Source organism: Salvia hispanica, chromosome 6 (genome assembly GCF_029641045.1).
Source record: "Salvia hispanica isolate PSC_SH4W2 chromosome 6, Shi_PSC_v1, whole genome shotgun sequence".
Classification (NCBI taxonomy): Eukaryota; Viridiplantae; Streptophyta; class Magnoliopsida; order Lamiales; family Lamiaceae; genus Salvia; species Salvia hispanica.
In genome coordinates this window covers 7,728,606-7,750,271 of record NC_142697.1, presented here as the reverse complement: position 1 = coordinate 7,750,271, position 21,666 = coordinate 7,728,606, and the positions used below count along the sequence as shown (strand labels likewise).

The 21,666-nt window shown below is 39.2% G+C and overlaps 1 protein-coding gene and 2 pseudogenes across 2 annotated transcripts; 2 read left to right on the top strand and 1 right to left on the bottom strand.

The window, feature by feature from the left end:
• Positions 1–21,666, top strand: part of LOC148923141 (uncharacterized) — a 118,707-nt pseudogene that overhangs the window by 68,249 nt on the left and 28,792 nt on the right.
• Positions 555–4,351, top strand: LOC125203582 (auxin transporter-like protein 2). Of its 2 annotated transcripts, none has more exons than XM_048101962.2 (8): positions 555–764; positions 846–1,009; positions 1,084–1,382; positions 1,446–1,629; positions 1,693–1,790; positions 2,157–2,364; positions 2,447–2,704; positions 3,836–4,351. In XM_048101962.2, exons 2-8 carry the CDS (start codon positions 851–853, stop codon positions 4,064–4,066), a joined length of 1,437 nt encoding a protein of 478 aa, XP_047957919.1. In that variant the 5' UTR covers positions 555–764; positions 846–850; the 3' UTR covers positions 4,067–4,351. The 2 variants fall into 2 exon arrangements, with proteins under 2 accessions (XP_047957919.1, XP_047957918.1); XM_048101961.2 differs by having other exon boundaries at positions 556–764; positions 841–1,009.
• LOC148923142 (uncharacterized) lies at positions 18,398–21,246 on the bottom strand (annotated as a pseudogene).

Sequence of the window (21,666 nt, the reverse complement as noted above, 5' to 3'; positions counted from 1 at the left end):
AGACGTGCTCCATATTTCTTGAGGAAGCAACAAAGGTAGGTGAATGGTAAATGCATTATTATCAACGATTATATAATGAATAAAGAAGAAAGAACTAATTGAGCGGAAAAAAAGCCTTCATTATTATTATTATTATTATTATTATTATTATTATTATTATTATTATTATTATTATTATTATTATTATTATTATTATCTATTGTACATTATCATATTACACAGTGGAATTTCACATATGAGTTTTTGTTTTAGGAAACTAATAATGCCTTGAAACTTTAATTTACTTGAGAATCATTTGTCAAGTTCAATCATAATATGTTCTTCAAAAGTAATTTCAATATACATACCTACTTTTGACAATGAACTCATTCCGTGTCAAGTTGTATCCCATGTTTTGATGCACATGGTATTATTATCAATCATAGCACGTATCACGATTCACATGATATATTTTATGCAAAATTTGTATTCAGTTGTTACAAATTATTTTTAATAATAATAATAAAGAGTGTAGACTGTAGAGTTTCACACGGAAAAAGGCAGAAAAGAAACAGAGAAGAATTCAATAAATATTTTAATGATTATATATATGAGCTGCTTTAGTAGTGGCAGAAAGTCATATCTATTCGCTTTTCATTACTCACTCCCCTCTACTCTGTAATTAAGATCTTTCCTCTCTCTTAGATTCTGAAGTATAAAAGAAAGGAAAAAAGAAGAAGTTTGGTGCTTTTTGAGATAGTTTCGATCTGATCGCAGGGAAAACGGTAAGTGAGCCGTTTTTCATTCATTATATTTTGTTTTGTTTACAAGTTGGGATGTGATTGTGATCTGAATTGGCAGAGTAGAGAGAATGTCGACGCAGAGGCAAGCAGAGGAAGCTATTGTCTCGAGCGGGGGGAAGGAGGAGGAGGAAGAGGACAAGGAAGAAGATCATTCTTTCAGTATGAGTAACTTGCTCTGGCACGGCGGATCCGCTTGGGACGCCTGGTTCAGCTGCTCTTCCAATCAAGTAAGTAGTAGTAGTGAATTCTCTAAAAAAGTAGTAAGGAGTTTGAATGTGAATGGTATTATTGGTGGTGATAGGTTGCGCAAGTGCTGCTGACACTCCCATACTCATTTTCCCAGCTTGGGATGGTGTCTGGTATAGTGTTTCAAATATTCTACGGTTTGGTGGGAAGCTGGACTGCTTATCTGATCAGCGTTTTGTACATGGAGTACAGAAGCCGGAAGGAAAAAGAAGGTGTGAGCTTCAAAAACCATGTGATTCAGTGGTTTGAAGTTCTGGATGGATTACTTGGTCCTTACTGGAAAGCAATGGGTTTGGCTTTCAACTGCACTTTCCTTTTATTCGGATCTGTCATCCAGCTTATAGCCTGTGCTAGGTACTACTACTATTTTCAAAAATTAAATTTTTCAAAAATTAAATTTAACATGTTTTGTTACAGCAACATATACTACATCAATGATCATTTGGACAAGAGAACATGGACTTACATATTTGGAGCTTGCTGTGCAACCACTGTTTTCATTCCATCATTCCACAACTACAGAATTTGGTCTTTTTTAGGTCTCGGGATGACCACTTATACCGCTTGGTACTTAACTGCCGCCTCACTCGCTCATGGCCAGGTAATCTAATCAATTTTTATCTACTACTACTACTACTACTACTAAATAATTTTATATTAATAGGTTGCAGATGTACAACACACTGGCCCAAAAAAGCTGGTGCTCTACTTCACCGGCGCCACCAATATACTCTATACTTTTGGAGGGCATGCTGTTACAGTGTAAGCTTTTTCTTGCTATACTATATATCATCTCATCTTCTTCTTCCTCACCAGCTTTTTGCTGGTAATCTCCGGGGCTGTGAAAACAGAGTACAAATACAATACTCCCTCCCATCTTTCTTTAGTAGTAGATGCTTTTTGTTTTCGCAGAAATTATGTTAAAAATGAGTAAAATAGGAAAGGAAAAATTGTAAGGAGATAAAAAGAAAACAAAGTAAAAAGGTTGCTTTTTGTTAAAAAAAAAAAAAAAAAAAACGATGATCTATCTTCCTTTTTGGTTTGTCCCAATTAAGATGAGCCATTACTAAAACTAAAAATGCATTTATGTCACTCTCCTTTACTATCTCACATTTTGTTTTTTAACAGTGAAATAATGCACGCAATGTGGAAACCACAAAAGTTCAAGTACATATACTTGGTGGCCACACTCTATGTCTTCACTCTCACCATTCCGTCAGCCTCTGCAGTCTATTGGGCGTTTGGCGATCAGCTTCTCAACCACTCCAACGCCTTCTCACTCCTTCCCAAGACCGGATGGCGCGACGCTGCAGTCATCCTCATGCTCATCCATCAGGTCTGCTACTTGCTTTCTTCGCATTAAAAATTTAAAATTGATTTTTTAAATCTTTGGATCCATCACAATTAATTGACTGCAGTTTATAACATTCGGGTTCGCCTGTACACCACTCTACTTCGTGTGGGAGAAGGTGATCGGAATGCACGACACGAGGAGCATGTGCTTGAGGGCACTGGCTAGGCTGCCTGTGGTGATACCAATATGGTTCTTGGCTATTATATTCCCATTCTTTGGCCCCATCAATTCTGCCGTCGGAGCTCTTCTAGTCAGTTTTACCGTCTACATCATTCCGGCCCTTGCGCATATGCTTACCTACCGAAAAGCCTCCGCTCGTCAGGTAACCTTTTTTTTTTTTTTTTTTTTCATCTATACATTTGAACTAGTAATTAAATGTAAGTGGCTACTTTAATGTCCACTTTCCCTATATGGTAAGCTAGCGTAATGGAAGATCTAATCAAGATTCCAAGAATTTATATGCAGACTGCTTTGATTCAAGGATGATTTACTATGAATTTATACCTTAATAAGTATCACCAACTACCCTTTTAAAATCTGGATATATGAAGCAAATGGACTGCGTTTTTGGGAAGGAGGATGACCTTTGGTTATCTAGATATTATCCAAAAAATACAAAAGATAAAGAAAAACTGGATTTTTTTTTTAGTTTGAATATTTTAGTTTCTACAAGTTCCTACAATAATTTTTATTTTTTTATTTTGATAATTATAATATTAGTAAAATTTTAAAACAGTACTTTTTTATTTTGATAATTATAATTATTAAAATTAAAAAAATACTACCTCCATCCCATCATAAGATTCCACTTTTTGCCATTTTAGTCCGTCCCACAATAAGACTACATTTTTACTTTTACTATAAAATGGTTAGTAGGTCACACATTCTACTAACCTATTCCACTTATATTCATTATGAAACTACTATCTCCGTCCCCCAAATTTTGACACGGTTTGACCCGGCACGGGTTTTAAGAAATGTAATGGAAAGTGTGTTGAAAAAGTTGGTGGTATGTAGGTCCTACTTTTAAAGTATTAGTTTTATTTTATAATAAAATGTGAATAGGAATGATTTAGTGGAATATAGGGTCCACTACCAAAAATGGTAAAAAAGTGAAGTGTGTCAAACTTTTCAGGGACGAACCGAAATGGTAAACTATGTCAAAATTTAGGGGACGGAGGTAGTAATAAATAAAAGTGAAACTCTTACTCCACTAACTTTTTCAACTTACTTTCCTTTACATTTCCTACCTGTACCAAGTCAAATGTGGACTCCTATTGTGGGACGGAGATGGTACGATACAAGGGATTGCAATTTTGACTTTTGACCTCAGACTTTAACTAGTTTACTGCTTGATCAAGAAACATATTTATATAAAATTTAGATGTTACTTGTGAGTTGTGACCATACACATAGTTTTGGAATTAGAGTTGACATGTTGGTTTCATTACAGAATGCTGCCGAGAAGCCTCCATTCTTTCTCCCAAGCTGGGCAGCCATGTACGCTATAAATACATTCATAGTTATTTGGGTCTTGATAGTGGGGTTCGGATTTGGTGGTTGGGCTAGTGTGACCAATTTTGTGAGACAAGTTGATACATTTGGGCTATTCGCCAAGTGCTACCAGTGCAAGCCGCCGCCCGCTACACATCCACTAGCAGCGGCACCGCCGCCACAACACTAGCAATTCTTCGACGACAAGGACAAAGGTTTCCTTTTCTTTCTTCTTCCCTTCCTATCTTCAATTTTTTTTCTTTTTTTTTTTTTTTTTTTTTTTTTTTTGTAATATAATATGGGGAAGAGTAATGTTTTCCCTTACCATGTGATGCGTGTTTTCTTTTATTCCTTGGTTTTGGAATATTTTTGTTTATTTAATTAAGTGAGGATATAGATTGTTGAATTGTGGTGGGTTAATTCCTTTGCTTTGTTAGAAGGTTTATTAATTTACAGGCCATTCCAGTTCAGCCTAGTTCTTTTCGTTTTTATTTGTTGTCCATTTGCTTGGCTATTTCTTATTAGTAGAATAACATACTCTCTCCGTTCCATAGTAATAAAGTCATTTTGTCATTGTAGTACGTTTTATAGTAATACAGTCATTTCTCTTTTTAGTTAAAGTCAACACATTTTTCCAAATCTACTTAATCTCCGTGCCAAAAAGAAACGTCTCAATTACTATGGAACGGAGGAAGTATAAAACTTGATTACTATTCCCTCCTTCCTTCTTGGTAAAATGACACATTTCTTAGTCGATAGAGAATTTTAGAAATTATTGATTAATGTATTTAATTAGAAAGAGAAAATGTGGGTTAAGAATTAAATAGAGAGAGAAAGAAAATTAAAAATTTAATTATAAAGAGAAATAATGGTCTAGTGTATTAATTGAAGAGAAAAAGTTTTCAATAATACAAATGTATTAGTATCTTATTTGAAACTAACTAAAAGGAAAATTGTTTTATCTTATTTGAAATGGAGGAAGTAGAATTCTTACTTTTGCTTGATAATCCATTTGTTATATTCGCGTTGATCCTAAATACTTTTGCTAGAGTATACTAATTCATTTTTATTCGACAAACTAATGCACTGAATAAAGCCAATATATATTGATAAACCTTTATCATTATTTTTGTAAATGAGTATTTAGTCGGAGCTTTTTTTCCTATGCAAGCTAGGTATCAAAATCTAATTACTTTCTCTCCCATAAAAGATGTCATACTTTCCTTTTTAGTTTGTCTCATAAAAAATATTATATTTTCTTTTATAGAAAAAAATCTCTCTCACGTAAATATAAAAATTATATTTTCTTTTTTTATTTAACACACAAAACAAAACCTCCTAAAATTCTGTACCGTCCCATAAATATATGACATTTTTTGTGGGACGGAGGGAATATTGTTTATTGACTAATCTCTTGAATAACGAGTGTGGGATGTGGGACCATACCACCAATCACATGGCAGCTCATTTGTTTGCTTGATTATCACGAGCCGCTGTTTTCTCTCCCCTATTTATGGGATGATTTATGCATATTGAACATGCATCAACATGCTTCGTATGATACTTTCAATATATAACTAAGACCAATTTTATGGATGACATTAAATATTATAAATTTAACTAAGGATAAAGATTAATTAATAAAAGTTATATATACACAAAATATCATTCAATTTTAACTAGAATAAGACCAAATTATTTTATATTTTTAGCATCATTAATTACCTACTTTATAGCTAATTTAACCCTATTTTATAATTATAGGAGAAAAAATACACTATTATTACAATTTTTCGTAGTTATTTATATTATATTATATTATAAAATATGTAATTGATTTTATTCTTGAAAATATCCATTTTTATTGAAAGATTAATAATAAAATTTTAGATAGAATAGTCATTCATAGTATTTTAATATACTCATTATATTTAAACTACCACAACGATATGAAGATAGAAAAATTATTTCTTTTCCTATAAAGTACAATTTGGGAAAAATATTTTTTGTTTGAAATTTCTCTGGTATTATGCCATATATATTTTTAAATCTACTTGTATTTTATTTTAATTTCTTCGCAAGTATTATAGTACATGTTGGTAGAAATTTCAAAAGGGAAAATTTATTTGTTTGCAATAAAAAAACATTTCACTTAAATTTATTTTTTAATATTTCTTTGTAATAATATATTTTTAATTTTTTATACATATTATTTTGCTAGTATATACTATTTCTTAGTATACATTGATAAGATTTTAAAAATGAAAATTTTATATATTTAAGAAACTATTATCATTGAATGATATTATGTGAACGTGTGACATTGTTATAAAATATTATTAATAATATAATATAGTCTGATGATGGGAGATCCTTTGACTCAGTACATATAAAACAATCTTCTAATATATAGCTCATCCTGCACAAATTGACAAGACTATGAAAAACTGAAATTATATGATAAATCAATATAATTTCAATATTTCAATGAAATATTTTATTACTAATTTCATAATTATTTTCGTACTGCGTTAAATTAATACTTCCTTCGTCCGTGAAATGTTGTCCAATTTTGCTATTTTGGTTTGTCCATGAATAGTTAATCCACTTTGCTTTTTTTTTTATACTTTTTATAAATGGACCTCACTTTCCCCTACTCTTTACACTCACATTTTATTATAAAACTAATATATAAACGTGGGACCTTCATTTTACTAACTTTTTCAATTTACTTTTCTTCATATTTCTTAAAATCCGCACCAAGTCAAACTTGGAAAATATTTAATGGGCGGAGAGAGTATCATCAGTGGCAGACACACAACGAAGGGAGGAAGGGCTTAAGCCCTCCTCAATTTACTTTTTCTTTTAATATTTTATACTTCAAAAAATTTTGAAATTTCTAAAAAATGTCTTTAGCCCTCACCAATCTAATGTATGTGAAGTCTAAAATGTAAAAGATTAAACAAGGATGCGCTGAAATTTAATTGTGAAGTCTAAAATGTAAAAGATTAAACAAGGATGCGCTGAAATTTAAAATTACAGAAGGAATTTTTAATAAAATGGTTGTCGTTGCTATTTGAGAAAGAAGATGAGATGAGATAACTAAGACTAATTAAATTAATAAGAATAGTAAAATTGGCAAATGTCAAGTCCCCTACCTATAGACTATGCCTATATCACGCGTTCCACTTAGTACTCCCTCCATCCCATTCAAGATGGTCATATTCTTGAGTGGCACGGGATTATAGGAAATGTTATAGGTGAAATAAATTAGAGAGGAAAAAAGTAGTTGAATATTTTAATGAGGAGAGATGAGAGAGGAGGTTATTTCCAAAATTAGAAAATGGTCATCTTAATTGAGACAAACAAAAAAGGAAAAATGGTCATCTTGAATGAAACGAAGTGAGTAATTTTTAGTGTATTAAAAATGTTTAATTGTTGCACTGTAATTTAAAAATGTACTAGTACATGTTTTTACTACTCTTATAAATACAGTAACTTCAAATGTTTTTCATTTTGATTCATTAGTTATTTAAAAATTTTAAAAATCTTTGTATCCTTTATTACACTGCTAATAATTTAGATTTCACTGCAACTAATATTATTTCAAATAGTTTATCATTTTTTTTGTTCTAATTATACCAGTTTCACTTTAAAACTCGTGTCGCCACAAAATTTCTCTTATCGAAAGACGAAAGAAGTGTATGTTAACTAAAAAAAGTTATTGTACAGCCCATGCCATAAAATATTTCTGCATCCGCCACTGAGTATCATAATAGGGATGGTTCGATGATAGCAACTTGTGGCACCCAACATATTTAAGGAGGTTAAATCATGTTTTGTTTTTCTCCCCAATGAAAACCAACATTTGTTGTCACAATTTCATTCAAAGGTGCACCAATTGTACTAAAAATCTTGACAAACCTCCTGTCCAGAATCTTTGTCCTAGCAACAAGGAGCTTAGACATTATTGTATGAGGTGCCGAGTTCGAGCCCTCTTCACATCAGTTGTAATTCTCCTCCTTTCTATGAGAATTTGTTTAAAAATAAAATCCTTAACAAACCTCCTATAGAAACTTTGCAAGACTACGAAAACCTCTAACTTGTGCTACATTTTGAGGAATTGACTATTCTAAAATAGCTTTCACATTCTCCTTTTCCATTTTAATCGCATTAGCACTGACCACAAAACCATGAAAAACAACTTTATCCATGCAAAAAAGAACACTTTTTGAGATTAGCACACAATGATTCTTTTCTTAAGGTGTCCAAAACAACATGCACATGATTAAGATGTTCATCCACATTTTTGCTATAGATAAGAATATCATCAAAATAAATAACCACAAATTTTCAAATGAATTTAGTGGTGGCAAAATGGGTAGCGGGTAATGGGTAATTCCCATCTCGACCCGCTACCCGCCGGGTATTTGGTACCCACTACCCGACGATAACGGGAAACGGGGCGGGATCGGGTATTGTGTTTTAGAGTTTTGCGGGTAGCGGGTATACCCACTACCCGCGCGGGTATACCCGTTGGTCCCAATAATTCCCGTTATTATTAGTATTAGTCATATTCCATCTTTTAATAATCCCTTCGTTTCATATTAATAGAAGTGTTTCAAATAGTTAAAGTGGAGAAAAAAAGTAAATAGTTAAATAATAGCCATATACACACTCATTTTGAAAAATTAAAGATAAATAGTTAGAATGAAGAAAAAAAAAATGAAACAACAACGCTTATCATGCTCTATAAGGAATTTCGGACGGTCTCTCTCTCTAGAATCTCCTCTCTAGAATTTCCTCGCTAGAGCAGCACCCTTCCTCGCCTTCCCGACCAAAATCTCACCGGCGACCCCCCAATCTCTCCACAACCCTCCCCCCACCTCCTCCTCCCCTCCTCTCCTCGTCTTGCTCTCGCACCGTCTCCCCCTCCGCTCTTTCCCGTAAGACCGCCCAGTTCCGAGGGGCTCTCTACAGCTCCATCACCTTCCGGCGGAGATCTCCTCCCCGGCTCCCCATGGAGGAGCCCGATGGAAGTCGTAACATTCACCAGCCGGTGGTCTTTCGAGCCTCCGGCAATCCCGACTCTAGTGAGAGTCAGACAGTAAAGGAACATAGAGAAAAGATCACCAAGCGTACTAAATCCAGAAAATCTACCCCCGACCTATGATGAAAGAGGGAGGTAGGAAGAGGTTCGCCTTCTCACCATCGCCGGAGCGTAAACAAGCCTTCAAAACAATGAATTCATAGAGGAGCGGGGCCGCGATCTCCGAAATAGGCGAAATCTCTTGTCGGACCTGTCGGAGGTCGCCGACATGGTTAATATCCCAACCCTCTCAAAGGTCAACGAGGCTTCTTCTTCCACTCCGGCGGTCATCGCTCCACCGGTTGGGGTCCATCAAAAGGAGAAGGAGGTTCCCGAGTTCACCGTGGGGAAGTTTAAAGTTATGGTTGGCTCATCGGCCGCCACTGGCGATCTTCCGGAACAGATGGGCGTCCATCCGGCCGACGACCACCAACCCCTAACAGCTGGTCTAGATGCTCCCGCCCCTGTAGCAATGCAAAGACCTGCTGGCCCCTACGCTGACTCAAAGCACCACTCTAGCAAAGATACAAAAGGCAAATTGGAAAGTCACACCAACCTCTTCCCAAAAATAGAAGTAACGGCTACTTTGGTCAATGCTAGTTTGAATAGTTCCAAAAATGTCAATCCCCTCCTTGCTGGCAATGACGCAACAGACATGGTCGAAGATAGAGCTCAACCAGACCTCACGCCGGAGAAGGGCTCCGAACCGGCTCTAGCCCCGGCGGCCGGCAACACCCTCTCGCGGCAGGAAGACCTCTCCCACTGTAATCAACTAGTGATTTTCATAGGCGATCCCATCCAAGCAGGTGCCGCAGCTAATTATCCCATCACGGTGGATAATCAAGTTGCTCCCCTCGAAGGGGAAGTGATCTCGGCTCCGGCTGATAGCACATCCTCCCCGATGGTGGTCCAACCTTCCAACCAGCAAACTGTAAACTCGCTTCTCTGGATTGCAGACCCCTGGTTATGTCCTCGGCCCCTCCGAACCAGCCGGAAAAACAGAGCATCTTCTGTCTTCCGACAACTACATGGCAGTCCCCCGAGAGGCTCTCTCCGTCAACCCATGACTTCCTGTTTCCTCCGGAAGACTTCCCGCCACTTAGTCGTGGCAGAACGAATAGCTTGTGCTACAACTTTGAACCAGGTGGCCCTTCAGCCCCTCCCCCCTCTACAAATCTCTCTGGTGCACTAAAGGGAGCTGTCCTAAGAGGAACCGTCCTACCGGAGACTAAGCCTCCGCAAAACCCCCCAAGGAAGGAATCTAGAACCAAGGCTGGAAGCTCAGCAGTTCCGCCCTCTCCGCCAGCAGCCCACACCCAAAGACAGCAGCCGATATCCTCCGGAGCTCTAGACCTGCTTCAGGGCCGCAACCCTTCGAACCCAACGCGATGAAAAAGATTGGTTCAATTGCCATCAACAACAACAAGCCTGCTATCTATTTTTCAGCTGAAGAAACCCACTCACTTGCAGAAAACATGGGGCACGCCATAGTTGGGAAGTTCTCTCAGTTGATGCCCTCCTCGCTCCAAATTCAACGTGCCCTTGAGGACATCAAGTTCACATATAGCTATACATGGAAGTACATCAACGCCAAACACATCTTGATTCAATTTGAGGATATCATGGACTACGCGAGGATGCTCAATGGGCCAAAGGGTATACCGCTATGGTTCGTTGGACACACCCCAATGCGTGTCTTTAAGTGGACTTGGGACTTCGATCTCTTCCATGAATCTCCAATTGCCGCTATATGGTGCAACCTGATCGCTCTTCCGCTTCACCTCTTTGACATTTCGGCTCTCTTTGCGATTGGGAAACTCTTGGGCAATCCAATTCAAGTTGATCAATCTACGGCTGATAGATCGAGACTCTCCTTCGCCCGGCTTTGCATCGAAATCGACATCACAAAAACCCCACCGGAGGAAGTGGTAATAGAAATGGGTGGCAACGTGATTGAAGTTAAGGTGGTATGGGATAAATTCCCGGCGTACTATTCCGTTTGCAGACACGTAGGCCACAAACGTGCAACTGTTATGCCGCGGCCCGGAAAAAACAACAACCTTGGAATGATTCAACCAATAACGAGCAGAAGAGTAAAGAAAACGATGAGACCAATGGTAAGGAGCATGGAGACCAACAGAAGCGAATTAAAGGGCGATACGAATGGGCAAGAAAGGATCAACTGCCGCACCAGCCAGAGGGAGCACTAGTGCTAAAACCGACAAACAATGGAGACCGATTGAACTCGGACCTGCCCTGCCCATCGGATATTATAGGCGACCATGCAAATCCTAAGGGACCTGACGATGGGTTCCTAACCCAAGGGAGACATCGGGATCGTGAGAGAAGGGAAGCAACCCCCAACCTTAAGAGACACAGCCAGTCTCTGGGTAGAAGTGGGAGTGGAAACTCGGCACGAATGAGCTACAACACCCCACGGACACACTCCCTCTCACCGCCCGCCCATTCCACTGGGACAGACCAACGAAGAGGCGAGGAACTCAAGGGAGCACATCCACTTGAGTTTAACTCCCTCAGCACAAATCAATACTACATACTCATGGACAATGGAACTTTTGAGTCAGAGGCATACAAAGATGCGGTAGATCGAGACGAGGACTTGAGTATGGATGCAGATCAAGTGTTACATGGGCGGCGGAGCGCGGGATAGCTACCACGGCCGATTTTTATTCTGTCATCTATGGAAAATGTACAGGAGAAGGCAGATATCCCCTCTGGAATAAACTGAGGGATCTAACCGACTCTATGGAAGGAGTTCCATGGATGATCGGAGGGGATTTTAATACCATCCTGCACCCCTCGGAAAGAGAAGGGAGTGACACAAACAGACAACGGGAGATGATCGACCTGGCGGAAACCATCGAGGATTGCAGGCTGACCGACCCCGGATTCGATGGGCCAAGATTCACTTGGACTAAGAATAATCTTTTCGAACGACTTGATAGAATGTTGGTAGGGGAAACCTGTACTTCTACCTTCGCCACCACTCGAATCACTCACCTCCCTAGAATCTGCTCGGACCACGGTCCACTTCTCATGAGATACAAGCTCTCGGAAGATCCCCGCCGTGGAGGCAGCCCTTTCCGCTTTCAGAATATGTGGTTCCATCACCAGGGATTCCAACAAGTTGTAAGAGAATCATGGAGTCAAACAACAGGCGCCTCGGGTCTTCTTCAATTGGAAATCAAACTCAAACGCCTCAAAGCCGCACTTAAGAGTTGGAACAGGGACACTTTCGGGAATTTATTCGCCAATCTGCAACGGGCAGAAGAGAACATCGCGGAGGCTCAAGGGGAGTTTGAAGAAGACCCCTCGGGTCACAACAGAGCCCGGCTCAATAGGCTGATTGCGGAATACATTCTCTTGCTTAAAATGGAGGAAGATTATTGGAAACAAAAATCGGCCGTAAGATGGATAGCGGAAGGGGACAGAAACACAAAGTTCTACCAAAGTTGGGTTAAACAAAAGAGGATCAAAGCTCGAATCCACGCCGTCCAAGTAGGAGATAGATCAATCTCAGAGGCGGAGGAAATTAGATCTTCAGCGATCACTTTCTTCCAAGACCTTCTCGCCCCCACGGAACTCCACCTCAATGAACCGGAGATCGGGCTTATTAAGGGACTTCCGGAGGACATCGATAGGAACGCCCTTATTGCCCCACCTACACCAGAAGAGGTTAAAGAAGCGATATTTGGCATCTCGAGCGATAGCACACCGGGCCCAATGGATTCTTGGCCGCTTTCTTCCATAAATGTTGGGATATTGTAGGGCAAGACGTGATTGGGGCAACTGAACAATTCTTCAATGGTGCTTACCTCCCAAGGAGCATCACAGCCACTACAATTGTGCTCATTCCCAAGAAGACGAACCCGAAGGCGTGGACCGACTATAGGCCAATCAGCCTATGCAATGTCACGAATAAGATCCTCACCAAGATCCTCACGGGCCGCCTCACCCCCCTCCTCCCGCTGATCATTGCTCCCAACCAAAGCGGCTTCATCAAGGGCAGGTTGCTTAGCGACAACGTCCTTTTGGCACAAGAAATGTTCCATGAGCTACCCCGCTGTAGCCCCTCTCCGAACATGGGACTCAAACTAGATATGGCAAAGGCTTATGATAGAGTGCAATGGCCTTTTCTCCTCAAGATCCTGGAACAAATGGGTTTCCCGAGTGGTTGGATTAGCATGATCAACCGCTGCATCGGATCCTGCTGGTTCTCGGTTTTAATTAACGGCTATCCATCGGCTTCTTTAAATCCACGAGGGGTCTAAGACAAGGAGACCCCATATCTCCGGCCCTCTTTGTTATTGCTGCCGATTACCTCTCACGATCTCTCGACAAGACTATCCTGGGTAACAAGGAAATGAAATTTAAATCCTCGCGGCCGAGCATGGAGGTAAGCCACCTAGCCTACGCAGATGACATCCTTATCTTCACCCAGGCAGCCGATGCTTCCCTCCAGCGACTGAAACAGTGCCTTGACGATTACATGGCGGTATCTGGTCAACAGATCAACCTCCAAAAGAGTAACTTCTATGTCACTGCAGGCTTCTCTGGCTGGGCTGCACGTATTCAAGACATCGGGGGCATCGTGCGAGGATCTTTCCCTTTCCTCTACCTCGGAGTGCCTATCTACCGAGGCATAAAGAGATCAGACATGTTTCTTTTCCTCCGAGAGAAAATTGCTAAAAGGATCAGGGGTTGGGGCCATCGGCACCTCTCCTTCGGGGGTCGCCTCACCTTGATTAAAAGTACACTCGAAGCCATCCCGATTCACATATTCCAGTCAATCGAACCCACGACTAGAGTAATTAAACAACTTGAGCAGTTGCTAGCTCGATTCTTCTGGGGCTTTTTATCCTTTTTTGAATTTTAAGGGTTTTCTAAACATTTATAAGTAGAGTTATCCTTTTTTTGACGACATCTTCGGACGACAAATTTTGGCACTTCAATCTTTTAGGGGCGAAGAAGATAATTTACTCTTTTTTGGCTTATTTTTAATTTCTACAGTTATTTTTTTTCATTTTGAGTTTTTAGGGTTTTCTAAAAGCATTTAAGTAGAGTTATCCTTGTTTTTACAACACTTTTTGGAATTTTCCGTCAAGAAACGGGAAAAAAAAAATAAAAAAAAAATAGAACTACACAAAATATACAACAAATAATAAACCTGAAATTGTACAAAAATCCCCCCTTCTTTAATTACATCACCGAACCTACGTGTAAAATTCACGAAACCTCAAAACAACGGTTAACACTCTAAACTGATAGACATTGGTTCTGACTTCATGAGTGGTAGTTTCATAGGCTCAAACCATTCAACATGGTGAGCAAAGGAGTACAAAACTTAAACAAAAACTACAACTCCCCAAAAGCAAAGAAACGCCACAAAACAACATACCAATCACAACCAACAACCGCCGCAAACAAAGCCAGCCCAAAAGGAACACACGACAAACCAAAAACTACAGCAAAGTACCAAACATCCACACCAAAGATGAAAAGCCACAACTCACCAGATAAACTTCATTTGTGTCCCAACCAAAGGAGTAGTTTTTTCTCTACATCCCAATTTGGTTTCATCTTTTCGAAGATTACTTTATTCCTGAGCCACCAGATTGAACAAGAGATCACGTAGAAAAGAGAGCTCCAAATTTCTTATCAAATCTCCTGAACGGTGTGTCCATCCATGTAAGAAAACAAGATATTGGGTCCTTGGGCATGCAAAAGGTGAGATTCCAGCACTTGCATCCAAAATACCATAGGTTACTGGAGAATCTGCAATGAAAAATGATATGGTCAATTGTTTCTGGTTCTTCTCTGCACAGTACGCAAAGCTCATCTTCGACTCCAGGGAAGCGAAATCGAAAGAGTCTCTACTTAGTGTTTAGTCTGCCTTGCAATATAAACCAAATTAGGAGTTGTGCACGCGGTGGGGCCACATTTCTCCATGCCAACTTTCCGTTAGAGAATTGGTTCCTTTCTTTCCCCAAAATGCGAGTAACCTGCAAGTAAAAATCAGAAACAAAGAAAGGAGCTAGTTTGTTATAAGTCCACATCCTCACATCTCTCACACTATCACTCTCACTCAGATTTTTGTGATCCACGGCAAGATAGAGGTCCCTTTCCAAATCTTCCTCCCAAGCAAAAAGACTTCTTCTCCATATAAAGTTCCAAATCCATTTTTTCTCCTCCCATTTACCCATCTCCCGAATAAGGTTATTTTGTTGAGTAGAAATTACAAATAACCTTGGGAATAGAGTCTTGAGGGTATCATCCCCAATCCAATTGTCAAGCCAAAATCTAGTGTTAGCTCATTGCCCACTTTCACTTTGATTCCATGCTTTGCCACTTCCTGCACTTCTTTACTAAAATGTGAGAAGTTTAGAATCTGACCCCATGGGCTTGACATGCTTCTCTTTTCAATCATTTGAAGATCTCCAATGTGTCTAGTATTGTGTATGGAGCTTACAACTTTCTTCCAGAGAGGGCATTTATTTTCTGTAAATTTCCACCACCATTTGAATAATAAAGCTGCATCCCTTATGTGGATGTCGCCAACTCCTAGTCCTCCATGATCAATAGGCCTTTGAATAATTTCCCATGCAATTAAGTTGCCTCCCTTTGATCCTACCTTTTTACCCCAAAAAAACCGTCTCTGCAACTGGATAATGCGTTTGGCTACAGTCTTCGGTAATCTGAAGAGACTAAGGTAATACATTGGGAGGCTATTGAGAACTGCCTTAATCAGAATCAGTCTTCCTGCTTTGGACAGGGTTGTTGTTTTCCACATTGCAAGTCTTTTCTCTACTTTTTTGAGGATTGGCTTCCACGTGTGAGATTTTTTTGGGTTAGCCCCTAAAGGAATACCAAGGTAAGTTATTGGCAAGTTGGCCACCACACATTTCAGCGTTGCCAAAATTTCTTCAATCCAGTCCACCTTGCATCTTATTGGAATGAGCACGGATTTTCCATAATTAATTCTAAGCCCTGTCATCAAAGCAAAGGAGTTTAGGAGCTTTTTGTAATTCTCCAGAATGGTTTTCTCCGCCGGGGCAAAGATAACTGTATCATCCGCAAACTGAAGGTGTGTGAGTGGAACCTGCTGGAAGAATTGAGTGAACAATTACATAAAGCTCTCTATGATGATTAACCGAGAACGACGGAGAAGGAGCACAAACTGTAAAGCGGAAGCGTACCTTGATCTATATTGAATAGAACGGCTGAATTGCTTTGCAGCGGCTATGGATCTTCCAAACGATCAGAGACGTCCTTCACAGAGATATTGAACGTTCTTCTGACGCCTGGGGACCATAACCCTAGTTTATATTTACATAAAATATAAACCCCTTTATTTTCTATTCAGTCCCTCATCAAATAGAAAATCCCATATGGTATCTACACTTATTTCCATAACAAAATAAATACACTTTAGCCCAAACTTTAATCTTTATTGGATCACTTTAATTGGGCAACTGAAAGATAGCCATACACATTAAATTAGTCATGTGGAAGCCCAAAATTCTAACAATCTCCCACTTGGGCAACACATGACACCAAATAAATGTGTACAAACTGAACGAGCGCTCAAAAGTGCTATCACATAGTGTATTTCCGAACAATCTTATTATCAACCATATCGACATAGGACTAAAGGGGCAGTCACCATATTTTTTCATGATTAAACCCATCAGTAATCACATATGTAAATATAATCAACAACAGATCAATTATGGAGTGTAGCATGGAAATTTCATGCAAGGTGATCATACATGCCTATTTCCAACTGGTCCTCCCAAAGTGATATCAAACCAAAACCAAATTACACAAGTAATGGACAAAATATAACACTTTATTTCTACAGAAAATAACATGAGTTTTATAACATGTTTAAACACAATATAGAGCATTAACAAAATTCACTACTCCCACTAAACGGAAGTGTCCTCAAATGACAAAACACCATATGGGCTACATGCCCATGAAAGACCTTAGGTGGTAGTCCCTTAGTAAGCGGATCTGCAATCATCAAATCCGTTCCTATATGCTCTATAGAAATTTTTCCAATCTAAACCATTTCTTTTACAACTAGGAACTTTATCTCAATATGCTTTGACTTAGCAAAGCTCCTATTGTTGTTGGAGTACTGCACTGCAGAGTTATTGTCACAATACAACTTAAGTGGTCTTTCAACTCCTTGAATCGCAGCCCAGTGACAAAATTTCGCAGCAATAACCCATGACAAGATGCCTCATAACAAGCTCCGAATTCTGCTGCCATGGTGGAAGGTGCCACAAGTGTCTGCTTAGCACTTCTCCACGATATGGCTCCTCCTGCCAGCAGAAATACATAACCCGAGGTGGCATCCAGCAAAATCAGAATCAGAATACCCAATGATCTCCAAATGATCTGAGCATGTAATCTTTTGTTCTCTGCAAATACCTCATAACGCGTTTTGCTGCTTTCCAATGATCCATTCCGGGATTACTAAGATACCTTCCCAACATGTTAACAATAAAAGCCAAATCGGGTCTAGTACATACTTGGGCATACATGAGACTTCCAATAGCCGAAGCATATGGAAACTTTTGCATCTCACTAATCTCAAGACTTGTTCTAGGGCATTGAGCAACACTAAACTTGTCTCCTTTAGCCACAGGGGTGTCTAGAGGCTTGCAGCCATGCATCTCAAACCTTTTTAGCACTTTTTCAATATATCCCTTTTGTAACAATCGTAGAATATCACGAGAGCGATCTCGGTGAATCTCGATCCCTAATACAAAAGAGGCTTCACCAAGATCTTTCATCTCAAATTTCTTTGAGAGAAAATTCTTGGTATCGTGCAACATTTCCTTATCATTTGTGGCAATCAATATGTCATCGACATATAATACCAAGAAGATGCATCTGCTCCCATTGAACATGTGATACACACAATCATCAATAACATTCTTCTCGAAACCGAATGAGAGAACTGCTTCATGAAATTTGTGGTACCATTGACGACAGGCCTGCTTGAGCCCATAGATGGATTTCTTAAGTCTGCAAACCATTTTCTTTGGGTCTCCAACCACAAAACCTTCTGGTTGCTCCATATAAATCGTTTCCTCAAGTTCAGCATTGAGAAACGCTTTCTTAACATCCATCTGATGTAGCTCAAGATTAAAATGTGCTACTAATGCCATGATTATTCTAAATGAGTCTTCCGAAGAAACCGGAGACACAGTCTCTTTAAAATCGATGCCTTCCTTCTGAGTAAAGCCCTTAGCTACAAGGTGTGCCTTATATTTATCCACATTACCTTTGAATCCCTTTTGGTCTTAAAAATCCATTTGCAACCAATTGGTTTCACACCTTCAGGTAATGGGTAAATATCCCAAACGTCATTAAATAACATTGACTTATATTCCTCATCTAAGGCTTGAGTCCACTTCTCAAACTCTTCTCAAACTGAGGATCCTTCATTGCTTGATCAACAGTGACAGAGTCATTGTTTTTCAAACCAATATTATCCTCATTTTCAGCGAGAAAAACCACATAATCATCCAGAATGGCATTTCTCCTTTCTCTAGTGGACCTCCTTATTGGCATTGGTTCTTGAGGTTGTTGAGGTTGAACTTGAATAATCTCATCAACATGATGTTGGTCCTCAATGGGATCATCAACTTGGAGTTGTGCATTTATGATATCATTTGCTTGAGGTTCTTGATCTGCTTCTTCTTCAATGTCAGGAATAGAAATCCGAGCATTGTCAGAAGAAGTAGTAGGAATCATTATAGATTCCTCCTCAAAAGTGATGTCCCTTATTGCATTCTTCCCCCCAAGCTCAACATCCTCAAAAAACACCGCATTTCCCGTCACAAAAATTGTTCTTGTGGTGAGATCATAAAATTTGTAACCCCTTGACTTTTCTGAATAACCAATAAAGTAGCTGCTCACTGTTTTGGAGTCCAATTTCTTTTCATTTGGCTTGTAAGGCCTAGCTTCAGTTGGACATCCCCAAATGTGAGCGTGACTTAGACTAGGCTTTCGCCCAGTCCAAAGCTCATAAGGTGTTTTAGCAGCTGCTTTAGTTGGTACCCTATTGAGAATATATGCTGCAGTCTTTAATGCCTCTCCCCAAAGTGATTGCGGTAAGGAGGAATGAGAAATCATACTCCTCTCCATATCTTTAAGAATTCTATTTCGTCTTTCAGCTACACCATTCATGCTAGGCGACCCCGGCATAGTGTATTGAGGGACGATCCCACACTCTTCCAAATAGAGGGCAAAAGGTCCTTGACGTTGTTCACCTGAGCCGTCATTTCTGCCGTAGTATTCACCACCACGATCAGATTTGACTTTCTTAATGCTTTTGTTGAGTTGGAGCTCGACTTCAACCTTGAATATTTTGAACTTGTCTAGAGCCTCAGACTTTTCATGGATTAAATATAGGTACCCATAACGAGAATAATCGTCTATGAATGATATAAAATATTTTTGACCATTCCAAGAAGCCGAAGGGAATAGACCACAATTGTCCGTGTGTATCAATTCTAAGACGTCTGTAGCTCTATTGGCACCTAATTTCTTATGTTTGGTCTGTTTTCCTTTGATACATTGAACACACACATCAAGATCTAAAAAATTAAGTGTGTCTAATATACCATCTGACACAAGTCTCTCAATTCTTGATTTTGAGATATGACCTAATCGCTTGTGCCATAAGTTTGCCGAATTTTCATTATTTAATTTTCGCTTAGTCCCCTTTGATTCAACATGTATAGCTTCTGAATATGAAGTAACAGAATCAAGCATGTAAAGATTGTCATATGCACTTAAAGAATCAGTGCCCACAATACCAGAATTATTTGAAAGAGTAAACTTTATTTCCAAATGAACAAGAATCAAATTTGTCCAATGCAGAAATAGAAACCAAATTCCATCTAAATGACGGTACAATAAAAGTGTCTTTCAAATCCAGAAAAATTCCAGTCTTTAACAACAATCTAAAATTCCCAATAGCTTCTACTTCTACCGATTTGCCATCTCCCACATAGATGTATCTTTCACCATCAATTGGCTTTCGGAAGCTCAGACAGCCCTGCATTGATAAATTTATGTGAGTAGTAGCACCAGAATTACCCACCAAATATCACTAGGGACTAAAGCTAAATTAACTTCAGAACAGACTAAAGCAAGAATCATACCTTTCCTAGCACACTGAGGACTTACTTGTGCATTTGGTGTTACTCTCTCTTCCTACACAATTCAGTCAATTTAAGGTCAGTTATAACTGCCAAAAGGAGAAGTGGTCTCTTAATGAGCTCATTTCATACTGTGTACAAGAAGAGGAGAGATTGAAGTAAGATAGAGTTGAGGTTGCTCAACTGGCTACTAGCTCAAGCAATAAGGGAAAGAGCTTGAAGAGAAAGCCTATTGAGAATGCTATTGTGGACAAGGGACCATCACAAAAGAAGCAACATAAGGAAAATGGTTGCTACTTCTGTGGTAAGTCTGATCATATGAAGAAGAATCATACCTTTCTTAGCACAATTCTTCTTCATATGATCAAACTTACCACAGAAGTAGCAACCATTTTCCTTATGTTGCTTCTTTTGTGATGGTCTTTTGTCCACAACAGCATTCTCAATAGGCTTTCTCTTCAAGCCCTTTGCCTTATTGCTTGAGCTAGTAGCCAGTTGAGCAACCTCAACTCTATCTTACTTAAATCTCTCCTCTTCTTGTACACAGTATGAAATGAGCTCATTAAGAGACCACCTCTCCTTTTGGCAGTTATAACTGACCTTAAATTGACTGAATTGTGTAGGAAGAGAGAGTAACACCAAATGCACAAGTAAGTCCTCAGGGACTTCAAGTTTGTGCGCCTTCAAGTTTGAAGCAATGTGAGACATCTGCATGATGTAATCCCTTATGTTTCCCTTGCCCTTATACTTCATTGAGATCAAGCTAGCCAGAAGCGTGCTTGTCTCGGACTTTTCATTTTTAGCAAAACGCTCCTCAATTTTGGCAAGGTATTCACTAGCATTAGCAATATCCTCAGAAGTCGTGCCCCGAAAGGCCTCTGGGATGCTGCGCTTGATGATCATAAGACTCACGCGATTCGAGCGCTCCCACCTCTCAAAGTCCCGCTTAAGATCAGCGGTACTTACATCCGTAAGAGGGGCGGGTTTCTCAGTCCTTAACGCGAGGTCAAGATCCATGCAACCCAAAGTGATCAGAAGGGTTTCCTTCCAATCCTTGAAATTAGACCCATTCAACATAGGTATGTTTTGCACGTTGGTAGACATAGTAGCAGAAGACGTCATAACTACAGAGAAACAAAACCAAATTAACTGTCATGCTAACATCATAAAATTCAAATAAGAAGGTAACATCTTGAGGTACCGGCACAACATTTATATCAAGTCTTTGGACAGTAATATAAACTTGTAAGTGGCAACCTCTTTGTAGTGATCAAACACTGACAATAAGATCATGTCAAGTAATGTCCACCTTTGGGCATCACAATTACTTACACGAAAAAATGGATAATTGTCACGTATTTACCACCACAGGTATGTGTGTATCTCGTGCCAAATAATAATCTTCCTTTGGGCCGACTAATATCCGCATTAAAATACACACACACTTCACCGTCCTAATATTCGCAATAAAGAAGTCTAGACAAGAGAGGTTACTTT

Excerpts from the sequence above, each read along its gene's own strand:
- LOC125203582 (XM_048101962.2), top strand. The coding sequence starts at position 851 with ATGTCGACGCAGAGGCAAGCAGAGGAAGCTATTGTCTCGAGCGGGGGG. Across the intron at positions 2,365-2,446 it reads TCCTCATGCTCATCCATCAG|TTTATAACATTCGGGTTCGC; the intron begins GTCTGCTACTTG and ends AATTGACTGCAG. Across the intron at positions 2,705-3,835 it reads GAAAAGCCTCCGCTCGTCAG|AATGCTGCCGAGAAGCCTCC; the intron begins GTAACCTTTTTT and ends GTTTCATTACAG.